Here is a 25549-nt window from a genome sequence, read left to right on the forward strand (position 1 = left end):
AAAAAAAGAAGCAGTTTTAGGTCAAATTTCGGAAAAAAAAAATATCAATAAAAAAAGTAGCTCTCTCATTTAGGGTCAAATGGGCGAACCTTTATTCAAAATGACCTTACATACGAAGTTTGTCTAACGTTCTACCAAACACCTGTAGGTATATTTTATATAATTATTATTATCAGGGATCGAAATAGGTGGTACCTAACCTTATTCGCGACGAGATGATTGAGCTGGATGAATCGAAAATTCCCTGGGAAAAATTCCGATTTTTTGTGGAGACCAATGAGATAAAAAAAAATCATACCAACCAAAACCAATATACCAAACGGGGTACCCTGTAGATTAATTACCCTGTAGATTAAACGCAAAATGCACAAAAGTGATGTGATAGTTTCCAAGAAATTAATAAAATACGGTTTTGTTAATTACAGAATTTAAATAATCCTTTGTAGGTATTTTTTGTTGTCTTGTGATTTCCTATACCTAAGTGCGTTGTTTTATTATTATTACCTACTAATACATAATAAAAAAATACCTATGTACTATATCTCGAAGTATATAATAAATCTAGAATAAATAGATAATCAGACAAATAAATCTAGAAAAAATAGATAATCAGCATCTTGTATACCTATGTATTTAAATTATCTTAAACATTTTATAATACCTATACATATTTCAAATGACGTAGTAAGTACTTAGATCACTTTCATTCAGCCGCCGAACTACTATGAGTACCGAGTGTACCATCTGCGCTATAAATTCTTTATAGAAAAACAAAGAAGCGGAACGTGCCGATGTGCGACACAGCCTCCCCGTGCGAACGCTAGTGAAAGACTGAGCTCCCGCATTCGCGCGGCCCGCGTGTGGAAATTACAGGGTATTTTGAATGTATGACACGTAATACATTATTTTTGAAAAAAAATGAACAACAATTTTTTAGATAATTAAATTTTCTATCATTTGGTGAAAGAATCATTAAAATCGCTTCAGCCGTTTAGGAGGAGTAGGAAATTTCTTTGGTGAAATTAGAAGAAAGTTAAGATTTTTTTCTGTCAAAACTAATAGTTGTAACAAAAAAAACGAACAACAATTTTTTAGTTTAAGATATTATACATCTCACACATATTTTTTTTTCTTGTTTGGATCATCCATTTAGGAGGAGTAGGGATTCAAAGAGAGGTCTATTTTGCAGTTTTGCCTCACCTATCGCCTTAAGGTGTGTGTGGGATGAGGATTTAGTTTCTTTCAAATTAATATCAATCTGTGTTCACACCATTTATTCCGCCAGAATCTCGCTAGTGTGCGATAGCTCAGTAGGATTCGAACTCGTTAACTTTTACATGATCAACGCTTTCGGCTGCATGTTTTCAATTAATTAATAATGATAATAAAATAAAACTACCGTTGTATTTTTTTTTCCTGGATTGCGCGAATATTATTCACGTATTGAAGAACTCCTCGTACATAGCACATACTCGTACATAGATCAAACAGTACGGAAGCTTCATACAAATGTACATAGGTCTGAAGAAAATGCAAATCTAATGCCCGTTTTCACCATCAATCCTTAATTATTAAGTGACTCCTATGAAAACAAAATGCCTGTTATGTGTTACCATAGGGGTCACTTAAAAATTAGGGATTTTTGGTGAAAACGGGCCTTAGTGCTAGTAAGATTCTTTCTTATTGGAAATAGGACTTGATTTTAATTGTTAAGATTAGAATATAGATTTTGGTCTGTCACTTTTCCGTACACGAAAAACAGTATAGGTACCTACTCTGTTTCGTATTTTTTCTATTCACTCTATGTATTTCTACACCAAAATTGATGAAAATTGGCTCAACAGCTTAACAGACAGAACCATCGCATTCCCATAATCGTCCCGGACACAGATTTATTCAAACTCGGGAACAGTCAAATTTAGTGTTTCAGGATCCTTTCTTTCATCGCGCTCCCACGCAGTAAGTACATCAAAGACAAGTGATCGTATCGCCACATATCATTGTGCCCATTTAGCAGCGGGATGGGTCGGAACGGCCCGATATAAATCTGTAAGGGTTATCCGGACGTGCGGGCGGGTCGTCCGGGCCCGCACCTGGGCGACGATCGATCAGACAACTTTTGCGCGAGTTATGCGTGAGTAGTGGCATTTTTGGGTTGACGGCGATATGTAAATGTTCAATATTGGAGTGGCGAAAGTTTTTGAGTTATGGCCGGTTGAAGTGATAGCTCGGGAATCGGTCCAAGATAATGTTTACAAATAAAATGCAACTTGACAGTTTCATTATTTGACACGCCCTACAAAGCACGGGGATAGTTGCGATAAACGTCGTAATTGAATATGATCACCTATCCAGAAATGATCACGGCATAGTTTCTTAATTTTTGTAATCGCAAAATTGCTAGAACTGCTAAGCATTTTTTGCTAATTACATAAAACAAAATCACTTTCCGCTGTCTGTCCCTATGTATGCTTAAATCTTTCAAACTACGTAACGGATTTTAATGTTTTTTTTAATAGAGTTATTCAAGAAGAAGGTTTTTAAGTATACTTAAAACATTGTACCTATGCGAAGCAGGGACGGGTCGCTAGTTAATATTATTTAAGGATAGGTTATTGTAACCTGGGTAGGGGCACCAGACTGCCCTATTTAGAGGGTGATATTTTCGATCCCAGTCGCTAACTGAACTATAATTGCAGTGAACCCATTCCTAAAGCAAGCATATTATATTTAGACTACCTGGAGACTTATCTAGAATATTAACTTAATTGAATAGGTATAATAATATAAAAAGCGTAAACAAACCTTTTTTGATTCAGGGTGGATTCGACCAAACAAGAGTAAATATTAATCTCAGAATATAAATCGTCAGTTTTGACATATTTCCCATACTGAAACTGCCAATGTGCCAGTTATACCAGGAGTTATTCTCGGATAAAAGTTTGGTCGAATCGAGCATCAGTCGTAAAACATAATTATTATTTTACTCTTAACTTAAAACTAAACATTGTAGACACGCCCTTATGGACATACGTGCAAATCCGCGTAATCAGGTACGTTGTGTCACGTGTTACGCTGATCTCGTGAGACGGTTTCAAGAAATTTCCCAAAATCGGAGCAAATTAGGAATTACTTAGTAACTTAGCACGGCGCTAATCTCTCTTAATATTACCACAGAATAATAATAAGTACTACGTACAGAAGTTTTACTTCGCGAAGGTATTTAAAAAAATGTATGCTTAATGTCATTAACAATATGGTGTAATTTAGCCTGTCTCAAGAGTCAAGCACCATTTTGTTGACAAACGTCAGTGATCGGCACTGCGCCCAAGCTATAGGGCTGACTTCGGTAAAATGATGTGACGTGAGGTGCCAAACTGCGGAAAATGGCGGAGGAAATACAAATACATGATTAAGCATGAATTATATCATGAATAATATTAACTACTTATTTACCTCTCAGTATCTTGAGGCAACTTAAAAAAGTAAATTCTGTGTTTTTATTATTATTTAGGCAGTTAAATACTGCACAGTATTTAGTACACCATTTTCTTTATCTTCTTCCATAATACACAAGAATACGCGTGCGTGAGTCAATGTTCGCTCGTATGTGAGGCCTTGTCGAATAGTATCCTGTAGGTGGGCCATCGTGCGTGTTTTGTTTTCGATGTAAACTCGCGGAGATGAACAGGCCTGTTATTACTTACCAATGTTTGTCAAGTGGAAATGTTTCAGTAGACTCATTCCAAACGTGTTGCCTTTTCTTCATAGGCAGAGATTTCTTGGAAGTGGTCAAGCAACGGGAGACACTAATATAACATTCCAATCTCTATACCATTTTTTACAAATGCAAATTCCTATAACTACTGTCTGATATAAAGTATTTATGTTTTTCGTATGTACGTACACTAGGGTGTCCCGTCGTTGTATGGGAAAAATTTTTTTTTGAGCTACGGTTACGCAAGAGGTGTCAAAAGTTGCGTTTTGACATATAGATTACGATTAGCATTAAATTTAATTAGATATCTGTCACCTTGAGGCCTCTACCTGTCCTTGAAAATTTTTAAAATTGCTATTTTAGGGGTTCCTAACATAAACTATAAATAATACAAAAATAGCGTTTTTATGAAATTTGAGGGTACACAATGAGTCACAGCAAGGTTTAAAATAGTTTAAAAACCAATAAATCCATAAATACTTTAAAAACAGAATTGGCTTTTTGACCAGAATTAGGCATTTACGCGCGCGATTTTAATGTATTCTTAATTAATCCATGGGTCAGCCAAGATATCGATTTAATTTGAGGATACTCAATTCCCTTCTCACAGCAGGTTAATAATTTTACTACGCTATTATAAAACAATGATTGGCATCTCTAAGTGGAAGCTAACAAAAATGGCAGTCAATTTTAGAAAATCAACCATAACTTGAAAACCATTTGTCCGACTTCATTACTTTTTTATTTAAATCAAAGCTCTACGTATGCGCTTGATATTTTGTAGTATAAATTGTATCGATAAAATCAACCTTTAGTTAATTTATTAAAGGAAAATTGATTTTTTTTACAAAATGTCTTATACTCTACTAAAAGTTTTACACGAGCCAAAGAAGTGTATTAAATTGTCTTTAATTTGATATATAACATGTATGCGTTTCATAACTAAAAATATTTTTTTACTTCCGTTGAAGTTCACCATTGATAAAAAACTGCGTACAGAACAAAAAATTCAGCTAGAAAGTTTATGTAACGTACATAAATGTTATTTATATTTAATAGTACGCTAAAACTATTTAACATGTCAATTAGTATTCTGTTTAAATATAATATTTTAAAGATTTTTGCCAAGGTAGTTTTTACCTGAAAAAAATCAAAAAGTATATTACTACCATATGTTTGCAAAATTTTTGTTAAATTTATGCTAAAAGTATGTAATATTATAACAAAAAAGTGCGGTGCGATACCTTACAGCAATAAAACCTCAACAGAAATAATACCAACAGCCTCGCCGAAGAAGTAGAAAATTTGAGAAAAACAAGTCAAAATATGAATTCTGCTAGTTCGAACCAAACCTATTCCTCACTGGAAACAGTATGTCATTGCCTGCAAATCATATCTTAGGGTTCCACTGCCACTGTTATTACAAAATAAAATTAAATAATTGTAAAAAAAATATAATAGATGACAAACAGTGAAGGGCTGATTAAGTGATTTTTTGAGAAATAAAAATGCCGGTAGAGCCCTTGAGACATTATTTTATATTTTTTTAATTATTTTTACGGTAATCTACATCTTATGACGCAACTTTTGAGGGGTCTTGTGTAGCGAAAATATAAAAAAAGATATTTCGGGACACCCTAACGTACACGTATAGCTATTGTTGAAAAATAATGACAAACATAACTAGTAACTGAATTATAGATAATGCCCGCGGCTTTACCCGCGTGAAATTTAGTTTGTCACAGATCGTTAAAAATTATAGCCTATATGTTATTTTGGGTTATATACAATAATACTGTAAAGTTTAATCAAAATCCATTCAGTAGTTTTTGCGTTAAAGAATAACAAACATCCACACAAACTTTCGCATTTTGTAATATAAGTAAGAGTAAGATACTCGCCTGTAAGACTAGATATTCTATATTTTTATGATAAAAACTGCATACAAATTAGTAGCTTGGAAAACCTGAAGGACTCAATGGTGACAAAAGTAAACCCCCTAGCAGTGACGGTACTTACTCAATAAGTTTGTACTTTCTAAATGTCTCATAAACAGACATAGACAAGATGCGACACATGTTACCAAAACGCTAACGTAAACATAAACTAATCACACTTAGCACAATCCAATAACACTAAGTCCCAAACATTACGTATACAAAACGTGCCTCATTTACAGTTTACACATACGGCTATAAAAGCAATCCGGCAACAGGCACTGGAGGTGAATATTGGTCGCATTGAAACGGCTCCAATGACATCAGGCACAAAAGAGCTCGTTCCACATGCGGCCGGCAGGGGGGGCTCTTAGGGTTTTTCAAAGGAACGCACAGGGTCGGGCTTGGGCAGGAATTTTAATAGATACCTGGAGAACAAGTGTCGAATCGAGAGTACGCCGTTTACTTTACTGATTTGTCTTCTCAATTTATACATAAAATTAAATGATTGCGTCAGTTTTTATTTAAATTAAAATAAACTAATCTAGAAGGAGAATGCATCGCATCCAGGCACCTCCCGCGACTTTCACCATATCGTCGGTCCATAAAAATATTTAAAGGGTTGTTAGTAGCTAATCAAGGGCAAATATTCGACGCGACCCATAGATTCTTTATCTTTTTGTTACAGGTGTGCTGAGAATCATCTTGAAGGCGTATTCGAAAACATCGAAGCAGCGGTTCCAGGTAAGTCCTAATATTTTCAATTTTCTTCTCACAACCGATGACCGTACAGAGTAGCTATGTCGTTAAGTCCCAAGATGGGGCAAATACCATTTTGATGATTAACTTTAGTAAATAAAATATAATTTTAAGGGAGCAATTAATATCCGTTTGAGAGAAGTTTCATCTTAGGTATCCTTTTTAGTCAAATGCATCTTACAAAGTTCCATGTAAACTGGAACTATTAACTCAGCGCTTTGTGGATTTGCGGCTCTTAGAACCAGCGATTCAAGATTTTAATTCCATTGAAATCAAACTCAGTACCGATTACGTCCCTGTGCCAGCACTCAGTTCTTTGTAGAAGCTTCGTAAACGTGATTTATGGTGCAACTGTCTCGGATTTGTCGCGACTGTGAAAGGTACATTTGCGGCGACGAAATTAGTGACATGTAATGTTGGTGAAAAAATGGAGGCTAATATTGGTACTCTGGTTCTCCTGCTTCGTACAAATAGATTCGTCGTGACACGTACAACTAGGTAGAAAGGTGTTTGAGGGCTTCGTTATCACACTAATATTATAAATGCGAAAGTTTGTTTGTTATTTCTTCACGTCTAAACGGCTAGAGCGATTTTAATAAAATTTGGTTGACACCCTGGATTAACACATAGGCTACGTTTTACTGCCGGTAACACCGCGGGGCACAGCTAGTAGTAGACTGCATCTCACTTAAGATCAGGTGCGATTGCGGTTAAATACCTGCCGTGTTCTGCATGAAAAATACCCAAAAACTCTTCTATTTCTAATTGATGTTTTAATGTGAAGTAAGATAGTAGTTTTAGGCTGAGTTGCCCTATCTTACTATAACTTTTATAAACGCCAAAAATCAGTCAAACTCTATACAAAAAGCACCGGTTAATGTTATTGTTACGGTTAAAATAAGTTGGTGCAACTCAGCCTTAGTAAAGCAATTTTCCACGGCAATATAAAAACAATTCTGTAAAAAGTTTATCAAAATCGAAGGAAAAACTAGATATAATTACAAAATAACAAGGTTAGTAATTGCAAATCCTTAAAGCAATAACAGACTGCCGCGAGCAATATCAAGGAAACGTTGGGCAAATAAAGAAAAATATATTTCCCGGAATGACCTAACCGCCCGCCAACGAGGTCCCAAATTGACCGTAGGTCATAAATTTAAAATTTTCCTCTAACGGTTACCGTGACATCGCCGAGAGCGTCGCAAACATTAATACCTCATCCAGGTTTATGCCCGACATCGGTAAATGCATTGCATAGGTACAACAGACAGTTTTTGTGGGAAAAAGAATGGGTAACATGGGTAGTTATCTAATGTTTTATCATGATTATGCACTTTTAAATAGGTTATAATATAACCTATTTAATGTAGATAGGATACATACTCGTAGCTTTAAAGTGGAGTTGCACCGTCTAACTTTAACCGTAACTTCAGGTGATCCGTCTGCTCGTTTGCCTTCTGTCACATAAAAAAAAAACTATAACGATAACCGGTGTTTTTTGTATGGAAATATAAAAAAGGTTGACTGATGCCCCGTTTTCACTATCAATCCCTAATTTTTGAGTGACCCCTTTGAAAACAAAATTCCTGTTATGTGTCACTTAAAAATTAGGGATTGATGGTGAAAACGGGCATGAGTTGTTTGTTACATTTGCGCTGTACACAAACGACGGCCATATTGCCGTTTTCCGAGTAATTTATAACCATTGTTTTATAGTTTATTAAATTATAACGGTCTCTTCATATTGCTCTTACGCGGGATTTATACGGCCATTTTAATATGTTCAGGTAACGAGGACGCAACGAGTTATCAGATGTAAGGCTTTTACAATAGCTACACTCGACATCAAATAAATCGCACCTCCCGCGACAAGCACTTTCAAACGTATGCATCCCCACTTCCCACCAATATTGGCACCATTTCAAAACCTAGTTCTAACCTTCATTTCATTAAAGGAAAGGTTTTTACCCCAAAAATGTGTCTTTAGAAGGATCCAGAGTCACTTCTTGAAAAAATAGGTAGTTACGTTTGAGCCAATTTTTATGGCTATAAAACTGTTAAGTTAGGATTAATCGCTATCCATCTGTTAAAAAGGACACGTGAGATCATTATTTGGTTTTATAACCATAAATATTAGTCCAATTGATCCCAGAGGTGGGCCCAAAGTGAGGTATTTATTCAAGTCACATTTATGGTATATGTTAATCATTTATTAAGAAATTAAATGTGTTTTTCTTAAAGGATATTTATTGGGCTTTCAAATAACACCAATATTGTTGGGGCACCATGATTGTGTCAGAAGAAATTCTTTAAAGTTCGCGCCGCGGAAGGTGGTGTTTATTTGACGTTGAGTATATATAAGTTATTATTGTTTTCGTATAGTATAATTCTATTCTCGCTTTTATGTGGCTTGTATACTGGGAATTACAGTACACTATAAAGGGATGGTAAAAATATTTAAATGCGATTTAGTTTATTAGTTTATAGTTCAGAATACTTATACGATTTTAAGCCTAATTTAGCTTGCATAATTTATTATGTACTTGTAAGTTTTTTTAAATTATATCTAAGAAGGTGACTAGCATTATACTAGTATAGTAATTTTATTTTATATAATTTTTACGATGTACTCGTTAATATGTTCTAAGAAATGGACAATGTCACAACTCCTCGGTGTCCCTTCAACTTTGGAAAATTTTCAGTACTTTGAGGAAATTCATATTTTTAAAGTAAATTGACTAGCACTTGGAAATGTGCGCACAATTTTGCTTCTTTAGCTCAAAAATAAGCATACTAAGCTAAAATTTGGAATCGTTTCAAGCTCACGTACGAACGCGAAATATGATTTGCGACCATATTAGCGTACGCCGCGGCGCAGTAGTGCATAAGAAATGTATGGCTTTCATGCGTAGTGCTAGTAAATTGAGAGACTCACAATTTTTGAAGGAAAACTGAAACAAGCGCCGTTCCACCAATACGCTACATGACCTCATTTTGAACGTTAAAACCAAGTAGGTATCTTTTAATAAATTAAATGGAATTGTGCGGATGATTGCACATTATCTGTTTCAGAAGAATACAATAAAATGGCATGTATTCTGTGATGTAAAAGAGCAACATTTTTTTATGCATAACAAGGCAGGTATTTGACCACAATCGCACCTGGTGTTAAGTGGGATGCAGTCTAGGATGGCACATATCTGCCTTGTAAGTGCCTATTCACTCTCGCCTTGAAAAGGCCTGGATTATAGTCTTTGGAAAAGACAGCAGCAGGCAACGAATTCCAGTCCCTAGCTGTTCGCATTATAAAGAGTCATTGAAACGCTTAGTGCGAGCTGGTGGAATGTTAACAATATAGGGGTGGTACGCTAACCTGCGTCTGGTTCCCTGTAGTAGTTTACTTGTAAATGATAAAGGCGGTAGCTATCTGCGAGCTTTTTAAAAATGAAGAGAAAAAGTTTGGTTTGACTGGGATCAATTCTGTAGAAGTAATTTTCAGTAGATGAGGTTCAAGAATTTTGAATTTTGTCTGTAGGTCATAATAATTATGTTACAAATTGATGTACTGAAGACTGTACCCTATTTAACTGGCCTTCATTGTGCCAGCCAAGGATCTCAATAAAAAACATTTCCCTAGAACCGTCCAACAAAAGGGTTATTTACATAATATGCAAATTTAATTTATCCCACACTCAGATTGGCAGACCCATACAAATCTAGACCGAAAAGGCGCAATAATCGAGCTTAAACCTTTTTCTCGACTCACGGACGCGTATCTTGACCTTCTATTTGGTCGTGTGTTAGGTTTACGTCACACTACAGGGGTAAAGAGTTGAAATAGAGCTACATTCATTCGTTTTAACAAAACTTAATGGTCTTTTAAACTTTCACATCCACAGATCACAGAAACTAAAGGGAGATGTGGCAAGGGGGCGGGGCCGGTGTCGCAGCAATATGCCCAAAACAGAACACATTGCTCGTGAAAGTAATGATGACAGCAGCGATGTCATAATGTAAACAGTTTACATTGCTTGCGTAGTACTAAAGATTATTCGAACGTTGAGTACTGATACCGCAGTAGATAATGAGCATATACCTACTATTTTGATTACTTTGTGTGTGTGTGAATTTCTAATGCGACACTGAGTTTCGAACTCAGCGCATTAGTTGGCATCTCTCTATATGTATCTCTATAGGGGCAACCAATCAACCAATTATGCAGTTAACTTTAGATGAATCCTACATCCTACTTAATATTATAAATGCGAAAGTTTGGATGTCTGGATGTTTCTTACTCTTTCACGCAAAAACTACTGAACGGATTTTGACGAAACTTTACAGTATTAATGTTTATGACCCAGAATAACATATAGGCTATAATTTATGACGATCTGTATTTTATCCTACTTTTGGTATTTTCTGTTTGTAATGTGTGTTTCTGTTATGCAAATAAACGTTTTATCTATCTATCTATCTGTGACAAAGTAAATTTCACGCGGGTGAAGCCGCGGGCAAAAGCTAGTAGCTAAATATGGTACAAGACAGACAACAGCACATTATAACTAAACACTGTGACGTCTTATCTCTTTGAAATACAGACTATTTTGCAACAAATGTAAAGTCTGATGTGCTATCGACTCTACAACACTATCTGGCACTGTGTTTCTGGCCTTATCTTCCTCGACTCGGATCCATCCCTTCTATTTTATCGTTTGTAAGGGATTCCCTTTGTTTTTCTAGTTGCTGGATAATTGAAAAAGTTCCATCACAGACCTCTTCGCTCGTAAAACTGACAGTTGAAACTCAATCCGATAGTCCTTAAAACTAACTCAAGAGGACGTTGGATAAAAACTATATAATTTGTTTAAGCTAAATAAGTACCTACCTATCAACGTACGTACTTCAATCCTAAACTACCTTAGATTAAATATTTTATGTATTTAGCGCCCCATGTGCTGAAATGAAAGCTTATGTATTGAAAGCCGGTTTCATAATCATCATTTCAGCCATAGGACGTCCACTGCTGTACGTAAGTTCATAGGCCTCCTCCAATTATTTCTTTTATGGTCGGTTAGTAGCGGCCTGCACCCAGCACCTTCCTGCTACCTCTATGAGGTCGTCGGTCCACCTTGTGGAACCCGGCTTTGCAGGGATGTTATGTTGTAAATCTGCTGCTATTGTATTTTAATATTTTTTCTGTGAAATTTCACACAACCAATAGAAAGCACAGACACACATGCAAACCCAATTCGATTAGACATCTGGCGAAGGTTTAAGAGCGAATCATCAAAGATTTATAAAAAACCTCTTGAAGGAAATAGATTCAAGGAAAACATTTTCTAGCCCCAAGACCCTCTTAACCTTTACCTCTCTTGTGCCAATGAAATGTACTTTACATCAAACATATTAAGCAGATTAGATTAATGGGCCTCTTAAAGAGTCGCTTGGTTATCAAAATTCATATCGTAATATACCGAAACAGGCTTAAAGACCGCTTACTTAGAATTATAGGCTACGCTAGGGATGTAAGAAATACATGACGTGTCGATAAACTTAGCTCTGAAATAAACAAGTGGCCTATGAACGCATAGCATTGTAAAGAAAGCCTAAGTCTCTAGAGTTCTTAATCACTACATCACTACATAATTATTATAAAACAAAGTCGCTTCCCTGTCTGTCTGACCCTATGTATGCTTAGTTAGATCTTTAAAACTACGCAACGTATTTTGATGCAGTTTTTGTAATAGATAGAAATGATTCAAGAGGAAGGTTTTTAAGTATAATACAAACCTGTGCGAAGTCGCTAGTTCAATATTATGAAATAGAGAATTTTCTTATTTTTATAATCTACTTGCTTTGGAATTTTGTCTGTCACAGAAAAACTATATCGCGCGCGTCCCTGTTTCAAAAACCGGGATAAAAACTATCCTATGTCCTTTCCCGGGACTCAAACTATCTCTATGCCAAATTTCATCAAAATCGGTTCAGTGGTTTAGGCGTGAAAGAGAGACAGACAGACAGAGTTACTTTCGCATTTATAATATTAGTATAGAAGTATAGATAGTTATGTCCTCCAACATGCCATCACGCATTATCCAAGTACCTAAATAAGCATTAAGATAACGAAATAAGCATATTAAGCATTTATCATTGATATCATATTACAATAACAACCTAAACTGCTGATGCTGAGTCGGGATAATTGAAATCAACATCCTGCAGTTCCCGGTAGACGCCTCACGCCACCGGACCGATAATCAGCCCTATATAAGGAGCCCGTGATGATGGTATTGACACATTAGATTTTAGGCTTCCAACTTCGAAGCACATTAGATTTTAGGCTTCCCACTTCGAAGCACCTTAGGTTAGTTAGGCTAGTACCGTTCAATCGCTGAACACTTAGTTGTAATTTTGTACTTTATAACTTCATTAAAAATCATTGAAAGTTTAAAGTTGTAGTTTTTTTTTATAAAGTCTGCTCGCCGCACAAACTTGACTGGCGCAGCCGGTAGGATCTCGCGTCGCGATAATCAAAGTATAACGATTATATCGGTCTTGAGCAATCGCGGTTAGGCTATCAAGTCTACAACGGCGGGATCCACGAACCAAACAAATAAGTCAAGCGGCACCAGCACCAGCAGCAGCACCAGCAGCAGCAGCAGCACCAGCAGCAGCAGCGGCACACCGAGAAGATATGGGGGTGAGCGGCAAGTGAGTAAACCTTTTCGCTACCGTTTTTGTACCATTCTTCCCAAATTTTTGTAACGTTCTTTATCCCAAATCATAATAAACGTTACTGCTCGTAGTTCCTTCCACTTTAAGGATTACGCCAGCGCTTAGTAATAGGAAAGAAATATTTTGAAATTGTTTATTTTATCAGAAAATTGTTAATTAATTAAAATGGAACGTATAAATGTTATACCTAGTGAAATGTTAAATTTAATACCGACGTTTGAAGGCGACGGTCAAACATTGAATTTATTCCTAAGGAAATGTAAATATGTTATAAATATATATAGAGGCCCTGATGAAAATGTAACACAAAACAGTTATGTATTTCATGCCATAACCAGTAGATTAGTAGGACGCGCAGCAGCATTGTTAAGTGAGCGCGAAGATATAAATACATGGATAGCATTAAAACAAGTGTTAACCCAGCATTTTGGAGACCCCAGATCGGAAGCTTGCATAGCGATCGAACTAGAACAAATTAAAATCAAACATGGAGAGTCGTATAGCGAGTTATGTCATCGTATTCAGAATGTTAAGAGCACACTGATGTCCAAAGTCAACATGATTGAGGACGAAGGCATTAAAGCAGCTAAAGTAATTATATACGATAATACCGCGTTAAATGTCTTTCTATTCAATCTAACTGAAGACATGATTAGAGTGATTAGACTTAGAGGTTGCACCACATTAGAGCAAGCCCTAAGCATTGTGACTGAGGAGGAAAACTTCCAATTTCAGTATAATATGAAAAATAAGAACAAAGGAGTCACACCTACTCCTAGTAAACCCAGTTTTACCCAATCTCAACCGGCATTTAAACCGAATTTCGTATCGCCAACTCAAGCATTTAAGTTTGGCATACCTTTCAATAATAATAATCCATTCAAACAAAACTTCACACCTTTCAATAGGTTTAATCCAAATGGACACAACTTCAGATATAATATGCCACAGAATCCTAATAATATGTCCAATCAACCTAAGTTCGCTTTCTCAAACCAGAACCCACAAAATTTCAGATTCCAGCCTAATCAAAATCCTAGACCTATTTATAGAATGCCTAGCAATAATAACAATCACTACAGACCTAATCCATATTCGGTTCCAATGAATCGATTCAATCAATTCCCACAACAAAATAACCAATTTAAATTCGGATTAAGCAACCCACCTTTGGCGCAGCGTCCCTCATACAAGTTGGACACTGATGTTTCAATGCGTTCAGCAGCTCCAATCCATCATAACTTAATAAATAACCCTGAAACCTCGGAAACACTCTTTTACGAGCCCGAGCCCGAGAGTCCCGAGGACCAGTACTATTATTACTACGACGATCAGTACGAGGACGTACCTCAGTACGAATCAGAGCAAATAGTAGAACCGGAAACTCATAATGACGAAAATTTTCAAATAGAAGCCTCACCGGATATAAATCGGAAGTGATAAATCTAAATTATTATGACGGAATGTTAAGATTGCCACACGTGTTAATACCTGAAATCAAAGCAAAGTTTATGATAGATACGGGAAGTACACGATCGTTCATAAGCCCGAAAAAGGCTAACGAGTATTTCAACGCCTATAAATATGTAGAGCCATTTGAAGTCATTAGCACGCACGCGCGTAGTAGCCATAATGAAGTAATCCATATTCCATTATTAAAATCATTTGCAACCACAGGAAGTCATAAGTTTTACGTGTATAACGTAGACAATCGTTTCGATGGCTTGATAGGTAGCGACTTGTTAAAACAGTTGGGCGCTACCATAGACATGGACAAGCAAATATTAAAAACTCATAACGCACAGTTGCGAATAATATATAGCCCACCATATGAAGTAAGTATAGCACCGCGATCCGAGTCACGTGTTAAAATCCCCACCACTGTGTCAGAGGGTGACGCAATAATTAATTATACTAACTTCGGACAAGGCGTTCGTATGCCCAGTGCTCTCGTGAGCTGTCAACGAGGTTACGCGTATACCGTGATCCAAAATAGTTCGGATAACTATATAACGATAACTATATCTAAACCATTCGCAGTAGAACCGTACAGTGTCAGTGAAATACCAGTTAATAATATTAGTGACGCACCGCAAGATTATGAGATCGACGAAGTGTTACAGCAGAATCTGGAAAAACTCAGGTTAGAACATATGAATGATGAGGAAAGAAAGGTTATTAGGAATCTTTGCTATGAATACCGTGATATCTTTTATTGTGAAAAAATACCTTTGAGCTTTTCGAACAATGTAAAACACCAAATCCGTACAAAAAATGAGGATCCTATTTACGTAAGACCATATAGGTTACCTCAAGTCCAGACAGACGAAATTAATAAACAAGTGGAAAAACTTTTATTAGATAATGTAATTCAGGAATCACATTCCCCGTGGAATGCTCCAGTGCATCTAGTTCCAAAGAAAATGGATGCATCAGGTGAAAGAAAATTTAGGATGGTCATTGATTACAGACGTTTAAATGAAATCACAACCGACGATAAATACCCATTACCCAATATCGCGGATCTTTTTGATAAACTAGGAAAATCAATTTACTTTACCACCTTGGATTTAGCAAGTGGGTACCATCAAATCGAGATAGATAAGGATGACAGACAGAAAACAGCATTCAGCACCCAAGCGGGGCACTACGAATTTCTGCGCATGCCGTTCGGTTTAAAAACCGCGCCGGCGACATTCCAACGCGCAATGGATAACGTACTGCGTGGGTTACAAGGAATGCACTGTTTAGTCTACCTTGATGACATCATAGTTTACAGTAATAGCTTACAGGAACACATTCAGAGCTTAAGAAAGATATTTGATCGCTTAAGAGAAACCAACCTTAAAATCCAATTAGATAAATCTGAATTTTTACGCAAGGAAGTCTTGTACTTAGGACACACAATCACTAAGGAAGGTCTTAAACCGAACAATGACAAAATTAAAGCCATCTTAGATTTCCCTATTCCCACAACTACAACAGAAATCAAAAGTTTCTTAGGTCTTATAGGTTACTATAGGAAGTTTATAAAAGACTTCGCCAAGATAACACAGCCACTTACCAGTTGTCTAAAAAAACGCAATAAAATAATAATGGATGACAAATACAAATCCGCTTTCCAAACATGTAAAGAACTTTTAACAAACGCACCATTGTTACAATATCCCGATTTCGAGAAACCGTTTGTTTTAACAACAGACGCCTCTAACTTCGCTATCGGAGCCGTATTATCACAAGGAACTGTAGGCAGCGATAAACCGGTCGCCTACGCAAGTCGTACACTGAACGAAGCCGAGACGCGATACAGTACCATCGAAAAAGAATTATTAGCCATAATTTGGGCAGCAAAGCATTTCAGACCGTATTTGTATGGTAGAAAGTTTACAATCTACACCGATCACAGACCACTAGCATGGTTAAATTCAATAAAGGAACCCAACAGTAAACTCACCAGATGGAAGTTACGTTTAGCGGAATTTGATTATGACATCATATATAAAAATGGTAAACAAAACAGCAACGCTGACGCGTTATCCCGAATTAAGTTAAACGCACTCACCGATGATGAAAATATGTCAATGCAAGTAAATATAGACAATGATAAACCATCAAGTATAGTGACAATTTCATCAGATTCCAGTAATTCAATTAATTCCCAAAAACGCGTAGAAAAAGACAATTACGGAGCTATTAGATCACCATCAAATAGTAGCACAATATCAGCACCAGAAAGTAGTTCACATTCCGCAACAGCACACTCCGCTAAAGACATAGATACCATAGGTATACCCATATTAAATGAAGCAATAGACACGAAACCTAATCAAATTATAGTAGATTCTTGGGGATTAGACAAGTTAGAAGTAGTCAATGTTTCTAACTCAAAACAACGCATTTTAGAAATCAATTTACCATTAAATCGCCCTGATCTAATTAAAGACTTCTTAAAACGATATACCCGACCTAAAGTAAAACATTTTATCCACTTCACTGACCCTAATCATCGTAAACTATTTGTAGAAACAATAATAGCATTATTTAAAAAAGATACTGTACATTTCTTTGAATGCACAGAGCGAACCATTCATATAACAGACGAACAAGAACAACGCGCCATAGTACTAACTTATCACACCGGAACAACATGTCATCGTGGAATACGAGAAACAATAATGCGTCTTAAACGCACTTACTTTTGGAGTAAAATGGAAGAAACTGTTTCCAGCATCATAAATGCATGTGAAACTTGTAAACAAATGAAATATAATAGAAAACCTTTTAAGCCCGAACTACAGTTAACGCAAACTCAAACAAAACCATTTCAGGAAATTTTTATGGATCTGTTTAGTATAGAAGGCAAATACTATCTTACAATCGTAGACGCGTTTAGTAAGTGTGATGTATTCATGCTATAGCTATACCTACGCATCTATATTGTATCGAGTGTCGACGCGCTGCGTTTCTTTTCTAAATAAACCAGTCAGTCGCGGACCACCGTGTTATCAATTTGCTCCCGTAGTTAGTACCTATATCGATATACATACACTACACTGGCAACGAGGATCAAAATGGCGGACCAAAATTCCAGTGCAATTGGGAACATTAAAGAGTTTAATTTAAATACGGACACGTGGAGTAGTTACATAAAACGTATCAAAGCTTTCTTTACTGTGAACAATATAAAAGTGAACGTGCAAACCTCATATCTAATCACGTTGGTGGGAAATGAAACATACGACCTCATGACGGTTTTGTGTAGCCCTGATGAGCCGGAGAATAAAACTTTCGACGAATTAGTGGATATCGTAGAAAGACACATTAACCCTAAAGCGAGTGATATGGCGGAACGCATGAAATTACGCGCGTGTCTGCAAAATCAAAGTGAAACAGTGAACGAATATTTATTGCGTTTAAAAAAACTGGCGATGACGTGCAAATTCAAAGGTCAAGAGTCATTGGAGGAAAATCTTAGAGACCAATTCACCTATGGTTTATGGAACGAAAAATATAGACAAAGATTACTGACGGAAAGGGAGCTCAGTTTTACAAGAGCTGTGACCTTAGCTACGTCATTAGAAGCGGCTGAACTCGAAGCGAAACTCGGTGGTGGCAAGAACCAGGCCGGCGAAACTAGCAACGGCGCCGGCGTGTACGCGGTGCGGTCCGGCGGCGGCGGCGGCGCCGGAGCGGCGCGAGGGGCGCGAGCGAGTGCTGGGCGCGGCAGCGGAGCCAGCTCGCAGCGCAGCACCCAGGCGGGCGGAGACCGGTGTTATCGGTGCGGATCGCGGCAGCATTCGGCGGATAAGTGCGGTTTCAAAAGTGCAATGTGTTACAAGTGTGATAAAATAGGTCATATAAGTCACATGTGCCGTAATAAAAAAAGCCAAAGAGTGTTTCAAGTGGCAAATAGTGATTCGGAGGGGGATGGCGAATCTCCTACGCTTTATAGATTAAGTGATGGACAAGAATCAGATAGCCCTTGGTATTGTAAGTTGAATGTAGAAGGTGTTATGTTGAACATGCAGATCGACAGCGGTTCCTCGGTAAGCGCTATTTCAAAAGATACTTATAATAGATTATTTAAAGGCAGACCATTGATCGAATCCAACAAAGTGTTGACTGTATACAGTGGCGAAAAAATTAAACCACTAGGCATAATGCCAGTCAACGTCATTAATAGTGACCAATCTTTTACTTCGAAATTATATGTTTTAGATAATGGTAATTGTCCACCCATTATCGGTAGAAAATGGATGCGACACTTAAAAATTTCACTGCCCATGATAGCACAAGTGTCATGTAATGATAATGAGAGCGTAATAAATGAAATAGTACGTAAATACAGTAATGTGTTCGCCCCGGGAATGGGAACATTCAATCGCGGCACCATCAGCTTGCAAGTGTGCGCGGGCGCGCGGCCCGTGTGGCGCCGGGCGCGCGTCGTGCCGCACGCGCTGCGGCCCGCGGTGGACGCCGAGCTGGCGCGCCTGGAGGCCGAGGGCGTCATCAGCCCCGTCGAGGACGTAGGCGGTTGGGGTACACCTATTGTACCCGTTAGGAAACAGAACGGCACTATTAGAATTTGTGGAGATTTTAAAGTAACCGTTAATCCAGTTCTGTCTGATGACAAATATCCACTTCCTCGGATTGAGGATTTGTTTTCCTCTTTGAGGGGAGGTAAGACGTTTAGTAAAATAGACTTGAAAAGTGCATACCAGCAACTTTTATTGGATGATGAGTCAAAAAAATTATGCACCATCGTGACACACAAGGGGAATTTTGTTTATAATAGATTACCGTTCGGAATTAAAACGGCCGCAAATAAATTCCAAAGAGTAATGGATTCTTTGTTTAAATTGAACCATGTAGCAGTTTTCGTGGACGACCTAATTGTAACTGGTGAAACTAGGGATTTACACATAAAAAATTTAGAAACAGTATTCAAAATTTTGAACGACACGGGTCTAAAAATAAGTAAAGAAAAATGTTGTTTTTTTTCAAAAGAAAGTTTCTTATTTGGGGCATGTTATCGATTCAGAAGGTTTGCACACAGAAACAAAAAAAATTGATGCCGTTCTTGCTGCGGAGCGACCTCAAGACGTCAGCGAGCTCAGAGCTTTTCTAGGTCTCATCAACTATTATTCAAAATTCGTAAGAAATTTCAGCACTGTGGTCGCACCCTTATACTCCTTATTAAAAAAACATAAAACATGGGAGTGGTCCACCGAATGTGAAATGGCTTTTGTCAAAATCAAGGAGCTCTTGAAGAACTCCGAGATCTTAATGCATTTTGACCCCGACCTCCCGTTGGTGTTGTCGTGCGACGCGTCGCCGCGCGGCGTAGGCGCGTGGCTGGGCCACGAGCTGCCCGACGGCCGCGTGCGCGCCGTGGCCCACGCCAGCCGCACGTTGTCTTCGGCAGAACAGAACTATAGTCAAATATGTAGGGAAGGTTTGGCAATCATTTTTGGAGTGCAACGATTTCACGAATATGTGTATGGTAGGCATTTTATTCTTGTTAGCGATTGCAAACCTTTGTGTTCAATTTTCGGACCCAAAACTAGTATTCCTTTAATGGTGGCTGGCAGGTTGCAACGATGGTCAATAATTTTGAGCGAATATGATTACACTATTAAATGTATCAAATCAAAAGATAATTGTTTAGCAGACTGTTTATCACGAGCGGGCAAAATTACTGTCGATAAGGGAATAGAAAATATTAAGGGTAGCATCGGGGACGATTTAGAGGGTACCATGAACATAAACTTCATTAATTTGTCTAAACCTATTGATTTTAAAGAAATTGCGAATCATACAAAGAAAGATACGATTTTAAACAAGATTTATGGTTATGTTTTGCACGGGTGGCCAACGGTTTCAAATATACCTACCGAATGCAGGGATTTTTTCAATAGAAAAAACTTTATTACATCCGAACACGGTTGTTTATTATTCGGTTACCGCGTGATCATACCTAAAAGCTTGCAAATTTCATTGTTAAATGAATTGCACAGCAGCCATTTAGGCATTGTGAAAATGAAATCTTTAGCGCGCACATACGTTTACTGGCCCAACATTGATAAAGATATCGAACATATGTGCGCAACATGCGAGGTGTGTGCAAAAGAGAGAGATAATCCAGTCAAAAGTACATTAATGCCATGGTCGTGGCCCAATGAGCCATGGTATAGATTGCATTTGGACCATTTGGGCCCATTTATGAATTGTCAATACTTGATAGTTATCGATTCACATTCCAAATGGATCGAGGTTTGTAAAGTCAACTCCACTAACACAGACACTACAATAAAACATTTAAGAGATATATTTGCTCGTTTCGGATTACCGCATGAAATTGTCACAGATAATGGGTCAGCTTTTACTAGTGAAAAGTTTAAATCTTTTATTAGCAAAAATGGTATCAGCCACATATTGACCTCACCCAGGCATCCGCGAAGCAATGGTGCCGCAGAGAATGCTGTAGGATTGATAAAAAAATGCTTTAAAAAAGCCTTACGTGAAGGAATCGCCGTTGACATTGCTCTGAGTAGATTTTTGTTAAATTACCGCAACTCGATTCATAGCACAACTCAAAAATCGCCAAGTGAATTGTTATTGGGACGTAGGTTAAGATGTTGTTTAGATTTGCTGAAGCCATGTACTAAAAACATTGTTATCAATAATCAATCTAATCAAATTAATTCTTTTAAAGGAAAGTTAAGGGATATGTCAATCGGGGACGTAATCATGTTTAAAAAATGGTTTAGAAATAAGGAAATTTGGGAAAAGGGCACAATCGTAAATAAAATTGGCAATGTTATGTATGAAATCAGCTGTAATAATGAGACTTATAGACGACACATTGACCAAATATTTAAAATGCCAAAAATCAATCTAGATAATCACAGCCCTATTTTTGATGAAGGCTATCCAAATGTTAATAATGAGCTTAGTGTCACTCCTACACGTAAAAGTCGAACACCACTGTCATCACCCACTGGGAAGCCTACATCACCACACTCGCCGCCCTATGAGGAGGCTGAGAACGACATGAATTCGACTCAGGGGTCACCGCCCTCTAGCCCGTCTAACTTAATAGATAATGATCGAGATTGCGAGTATGATAACGTAAACACCCGTCGGGGAAATAGGATCAATGTGTCATACGATTTAGAGTAATAAGTTTATATAAGTTTATCAACATAAAATATTTGCTTATTAGATATTGTAGTTAGTTTTTAAGTTTATTGCATGTTACCCAGGACTTGCTGATTGAAGTTTAAAATATGTTTATTTTGTATTTACTGCGTTATGTTGCACATACTAGATAACTTTAAGTGTGTAATTATATACTTAAGCATTGGTATCAATGTCATGTTTATGATTAGGAACTCAATATATCTATACTTTAAAATAAGTCTTGCTGCACTATCTGTACTTCATTTACTTATAAATACATTAAATATGTTCACCTTTACGGAGGGGGAATGATGTGATGTATTCATGCTATAGCTATACCTACGCATCTATATTGTATCGAGTGTCGACGCGCTGCGTTTCTTTTCTAAATAAACCAGTCAGTCGCGGACCACCGTGTTATCAATTTGCTCCCGTAGTTAGTACCTATATCGATATACATACACTACAGTAAGCTAGGACAGGCCATGGAAATACCTAATAGATCTACACCGGAAGTAGTTAGAGCATTGCTAAGGTATTTCTCATTCTATGGAGTTCCGACAAAAATCAATTGCGATCCAGGCTCAGAATTCAATAACGCCCTTTTAAAAGAAATGTTAACATTTAATAAAGTGGAATTACACATAGGTACTCCACATAACCCCAACTCAATGGGAATCGTTGAAAGATTCCACTCAACACTAATCGAAATTTACAGACTCGCTAAATTCGAACAAAAATTCACAGACGCAGCAGCCGTAATGACGTATGCAATATTGGCATACAATCAAACGATTCACTCAACGACAGGTTTAACGCCTTTTGAAGTAACTTTTGGACACACGGACTCTTCAAGCCCGTTTAACGTAGATTTTAATCAGCAATATACGCAACAGCTAGTAAAGGAACACGTAAGAAAAACGAAACATTTATACAAATATTTAACCGATAAAATTATTGAAACTAAAGAAAGCATTAAGAACAAACGCGGCGGTGAAACTGAATTCGACATCCAAATGGGTGATACAGTGTTTATAAAAGGCGTGAATGAAAGACGAAGTAAGGATAAACCCCGTTATCAAAAAGCACAAGTCTCAGGTGAAATAGTTAGAAACACAGTCCCTGTAATATCAAAAAATAGACCCACTAAAGTTCCAATTAAAGACATAAGGCGTCCTCCGCAGGTGCCTCATCCTGATGATGATCCTGACAATCCGCGCCCGGGCCCTTCAACTCGACAAAATTGAAAGGAATCCGGGATTGCTACCAGTGAAGGAAGGTCAAGCATTGATTAGTGAAGAAAACTGGACGGTGATAAAAACCTTAAATCTGACCAACATCCAAAGGGATTTAGATCATAACGTAGACAAATATAGGGAATTTAAAGCTCACATAAGTAACACGGTTAAAATAGGAAATGCATTTGAATATAACAACATTAAAATGCAAACTGATAATATAATGCTCATTACTGTAGAAAAGTTTAAGCAAGTAGTACCTGTAAGTCGTAAAAAGCGCGGTCTAATAAATCCATTGGGATCTTTCATTAAAGCTATCACAGGTAATCTCGATAACGACGACGCTGAGAGATACGATACCATGATTAAAGAATTAAAAACGAATCAAGACGCTATTGCAAATAAAGTAACGATCTTATCCGAAATGGCGGGTATTATAGCCAATAATACCAATGCAACTCGACACAATTTCGCCCAAATCAATAAAGAGCTATTAATAATTACAAGACAGATAAATCAAAGTAACGTAGAAAAATTAGAAAACAAGATCATTCAAGTATTTCATTTATTTATTCATAACTTTCAAACGATCTTTACACATTTGGACGATATTGAAACCGCTATAGCTTTTAGTAGACTTAAGGTGTTACATCAATCAATAATCGATAATAAGGAATTGTTAAATGTATTAAAACAGATCGAAATAACTAATAAGTTAGTATTCCCAGCTAAATTAGCGAATTTAGTTAAAATTGAACAGACCATAGAGTTAAAAGCATATTTTAAAGAAAGACAGATAACGTTTATTATGAGCATTCCCTTGGTTACACCCGACATATACAATTACTATAGAGTAATTCCTTTACCCATCCTTAATAAAAATAATATCACCACTATCCTTGCACCTAAATCCCCTTTTATCCTGGTACAAGAGGCGAAAACTTGGTCGCTCCCCTCACCATGCCAGGAGATCGACGAAAACCTTCATCTATGCAGAAATGTGGATACTACTACACAAGAACAGGACTTATGCACTTCAAGCTTAATGAAATCGGAAACTAACACTTCCATGTGCAAACCTATAGCCGTGGAAATCAATAACTTGTACATCAGATCTTTTTATGAAAACTGGTGGATTGTGTATTCCAGAAATCCGGTAACCCTGAAGGAAACTTGCAAGGGGGAAATCACGAGAAAACAACTTCGTGGCACTTACCTGGTTGGAATGGACGGAGTATGCGATCTCCAAATACAAAAGGTAACTCTCAGACGACGCCACTCTGGAGCGAGAGGCTTCAAATACCATAAAACAGCAAAGATAAACTTACCTGAAGTAGCACAAGGCCCTGTTAACGCAGATGAAGTAAAACCTGTAAACCTGGACGACATCAACTTGGACAACTTGCAGCTTTTGGCGTACGCGCTGAAATCTCCCGAAAAACAAGTGTTAAGTGATGCAGTGATAAACATAAAAAGTGTTAGTGTTGGCACGGTAATTTTATATGTTATAATTGTGTTAGTTATAAGTATAGTTATATTTTATAAAATAAAGAAAATGTACCCAAATTTATGTAATCGAAACCCTCCGATTCCAATTAAGCAATCGGATGATTTCGAACTTAAGGAGGGAGGAGTTATGTCCTCCAACATGCCATCACGCATTATCCAAGTACCTAAATAAGCATTAAGATAACGAAATAAGCATATTAAGCATTTATCATTGATATCATATTACAATAACAACCTAAACTGCTGATGCTGAGTCGGGATAATTGAAATCAACATCCTGCAGTTCCCGGTAGACGCCTCACGCCACCGGACCGATAATCAGCCCTATATAAGGAGCCCGTGATGATGGTATTGACACATTAGATTTTAGGCTTCCAACTTCGAAGCACATTAGATTTTAGGCTTCCCACTTCGAAGCACCTTAGGTTAGTTAGGCTAGTACCGTTCAATCGCTGAACACTTAGTTGTAATTTTGTACTTTATAACTTCATTAAAAATCATTGAAAGTTTAAAGTTGTAGTTTTTTTTTATAAAGTCTGCTCGCCGCACAAACTTGACTAGATAATAATAATGCTAGAGCATTTCAAAGTTTTCACAGATCCCAAAATATTAAAGGCACTGATACACTAAATGAAAGACTGCCTACCGACATTTGTATCTGTTTTAACAACGCAGAACTAAATGAACTAGTGACATGAATCTGAAACTTAACACTTTGTAGTGTAAATGTGTGGCTGTGTTGTGGTTTAATTCAACTAATAATATCGATACAAAATAATATCGACACAAAATAACATCGACGCGATCCCAAACAGGCAAATTTTGGTGTTTAACACCAAAATTTAATGGCCTTAGAGTCATATTTTGGGCTGGCTGCCCCGGAGCGATTAGCCACGCGGCCAGCCGATATTTATTGAGTAAATTACCCATTTAATGGACAAACTAGCGAAGCAAATTGAATAAAACAGAGC

The 25549-nt window shown here is 37.2% G+C and overlaps 1 protein-coding gene across 1 annotated transcript; it reads left to right on the forward strand.

Moving 5' to 3' along the window:
- The first annotated feature begins 12882 nt into the window (after positions 1-12882).
- Positions 12883-25091, forward strand: LOC135087144 (uncharacterized). The gene is made up of 2 exons (XM_063981986.1): positions 12883-13125; positions 23016-25091. The coding sequence occupies exons 1-2, from the start codon at positions 13109-13111 to the stop codon at positions 24748-24750; spliced, it is 1752 nt and encodes a 583-aa protein (XP_063838056.1). The 5' UTR covers positions 12883-13108; the 3' UTR covers positions 24751-25091.
- The last annotated feature ends 458 nt before the right edge of the window (positions 25092-25549 follow it).

The sequence above is a fragment of the Ostrinia nubilalis genome, chromosome 2, assembly GCF_963855985.1.
Source record: "Ostrinia nubilalis chromosome 2, ilOstNubi1.1, whole genome shotgun sequence".
NCBI lineage: Eukaryota > Metazoa > Arthropoda > Insecta > Lepidoptera > Crambidae > Ostrinia > Ostrinia nubilalis.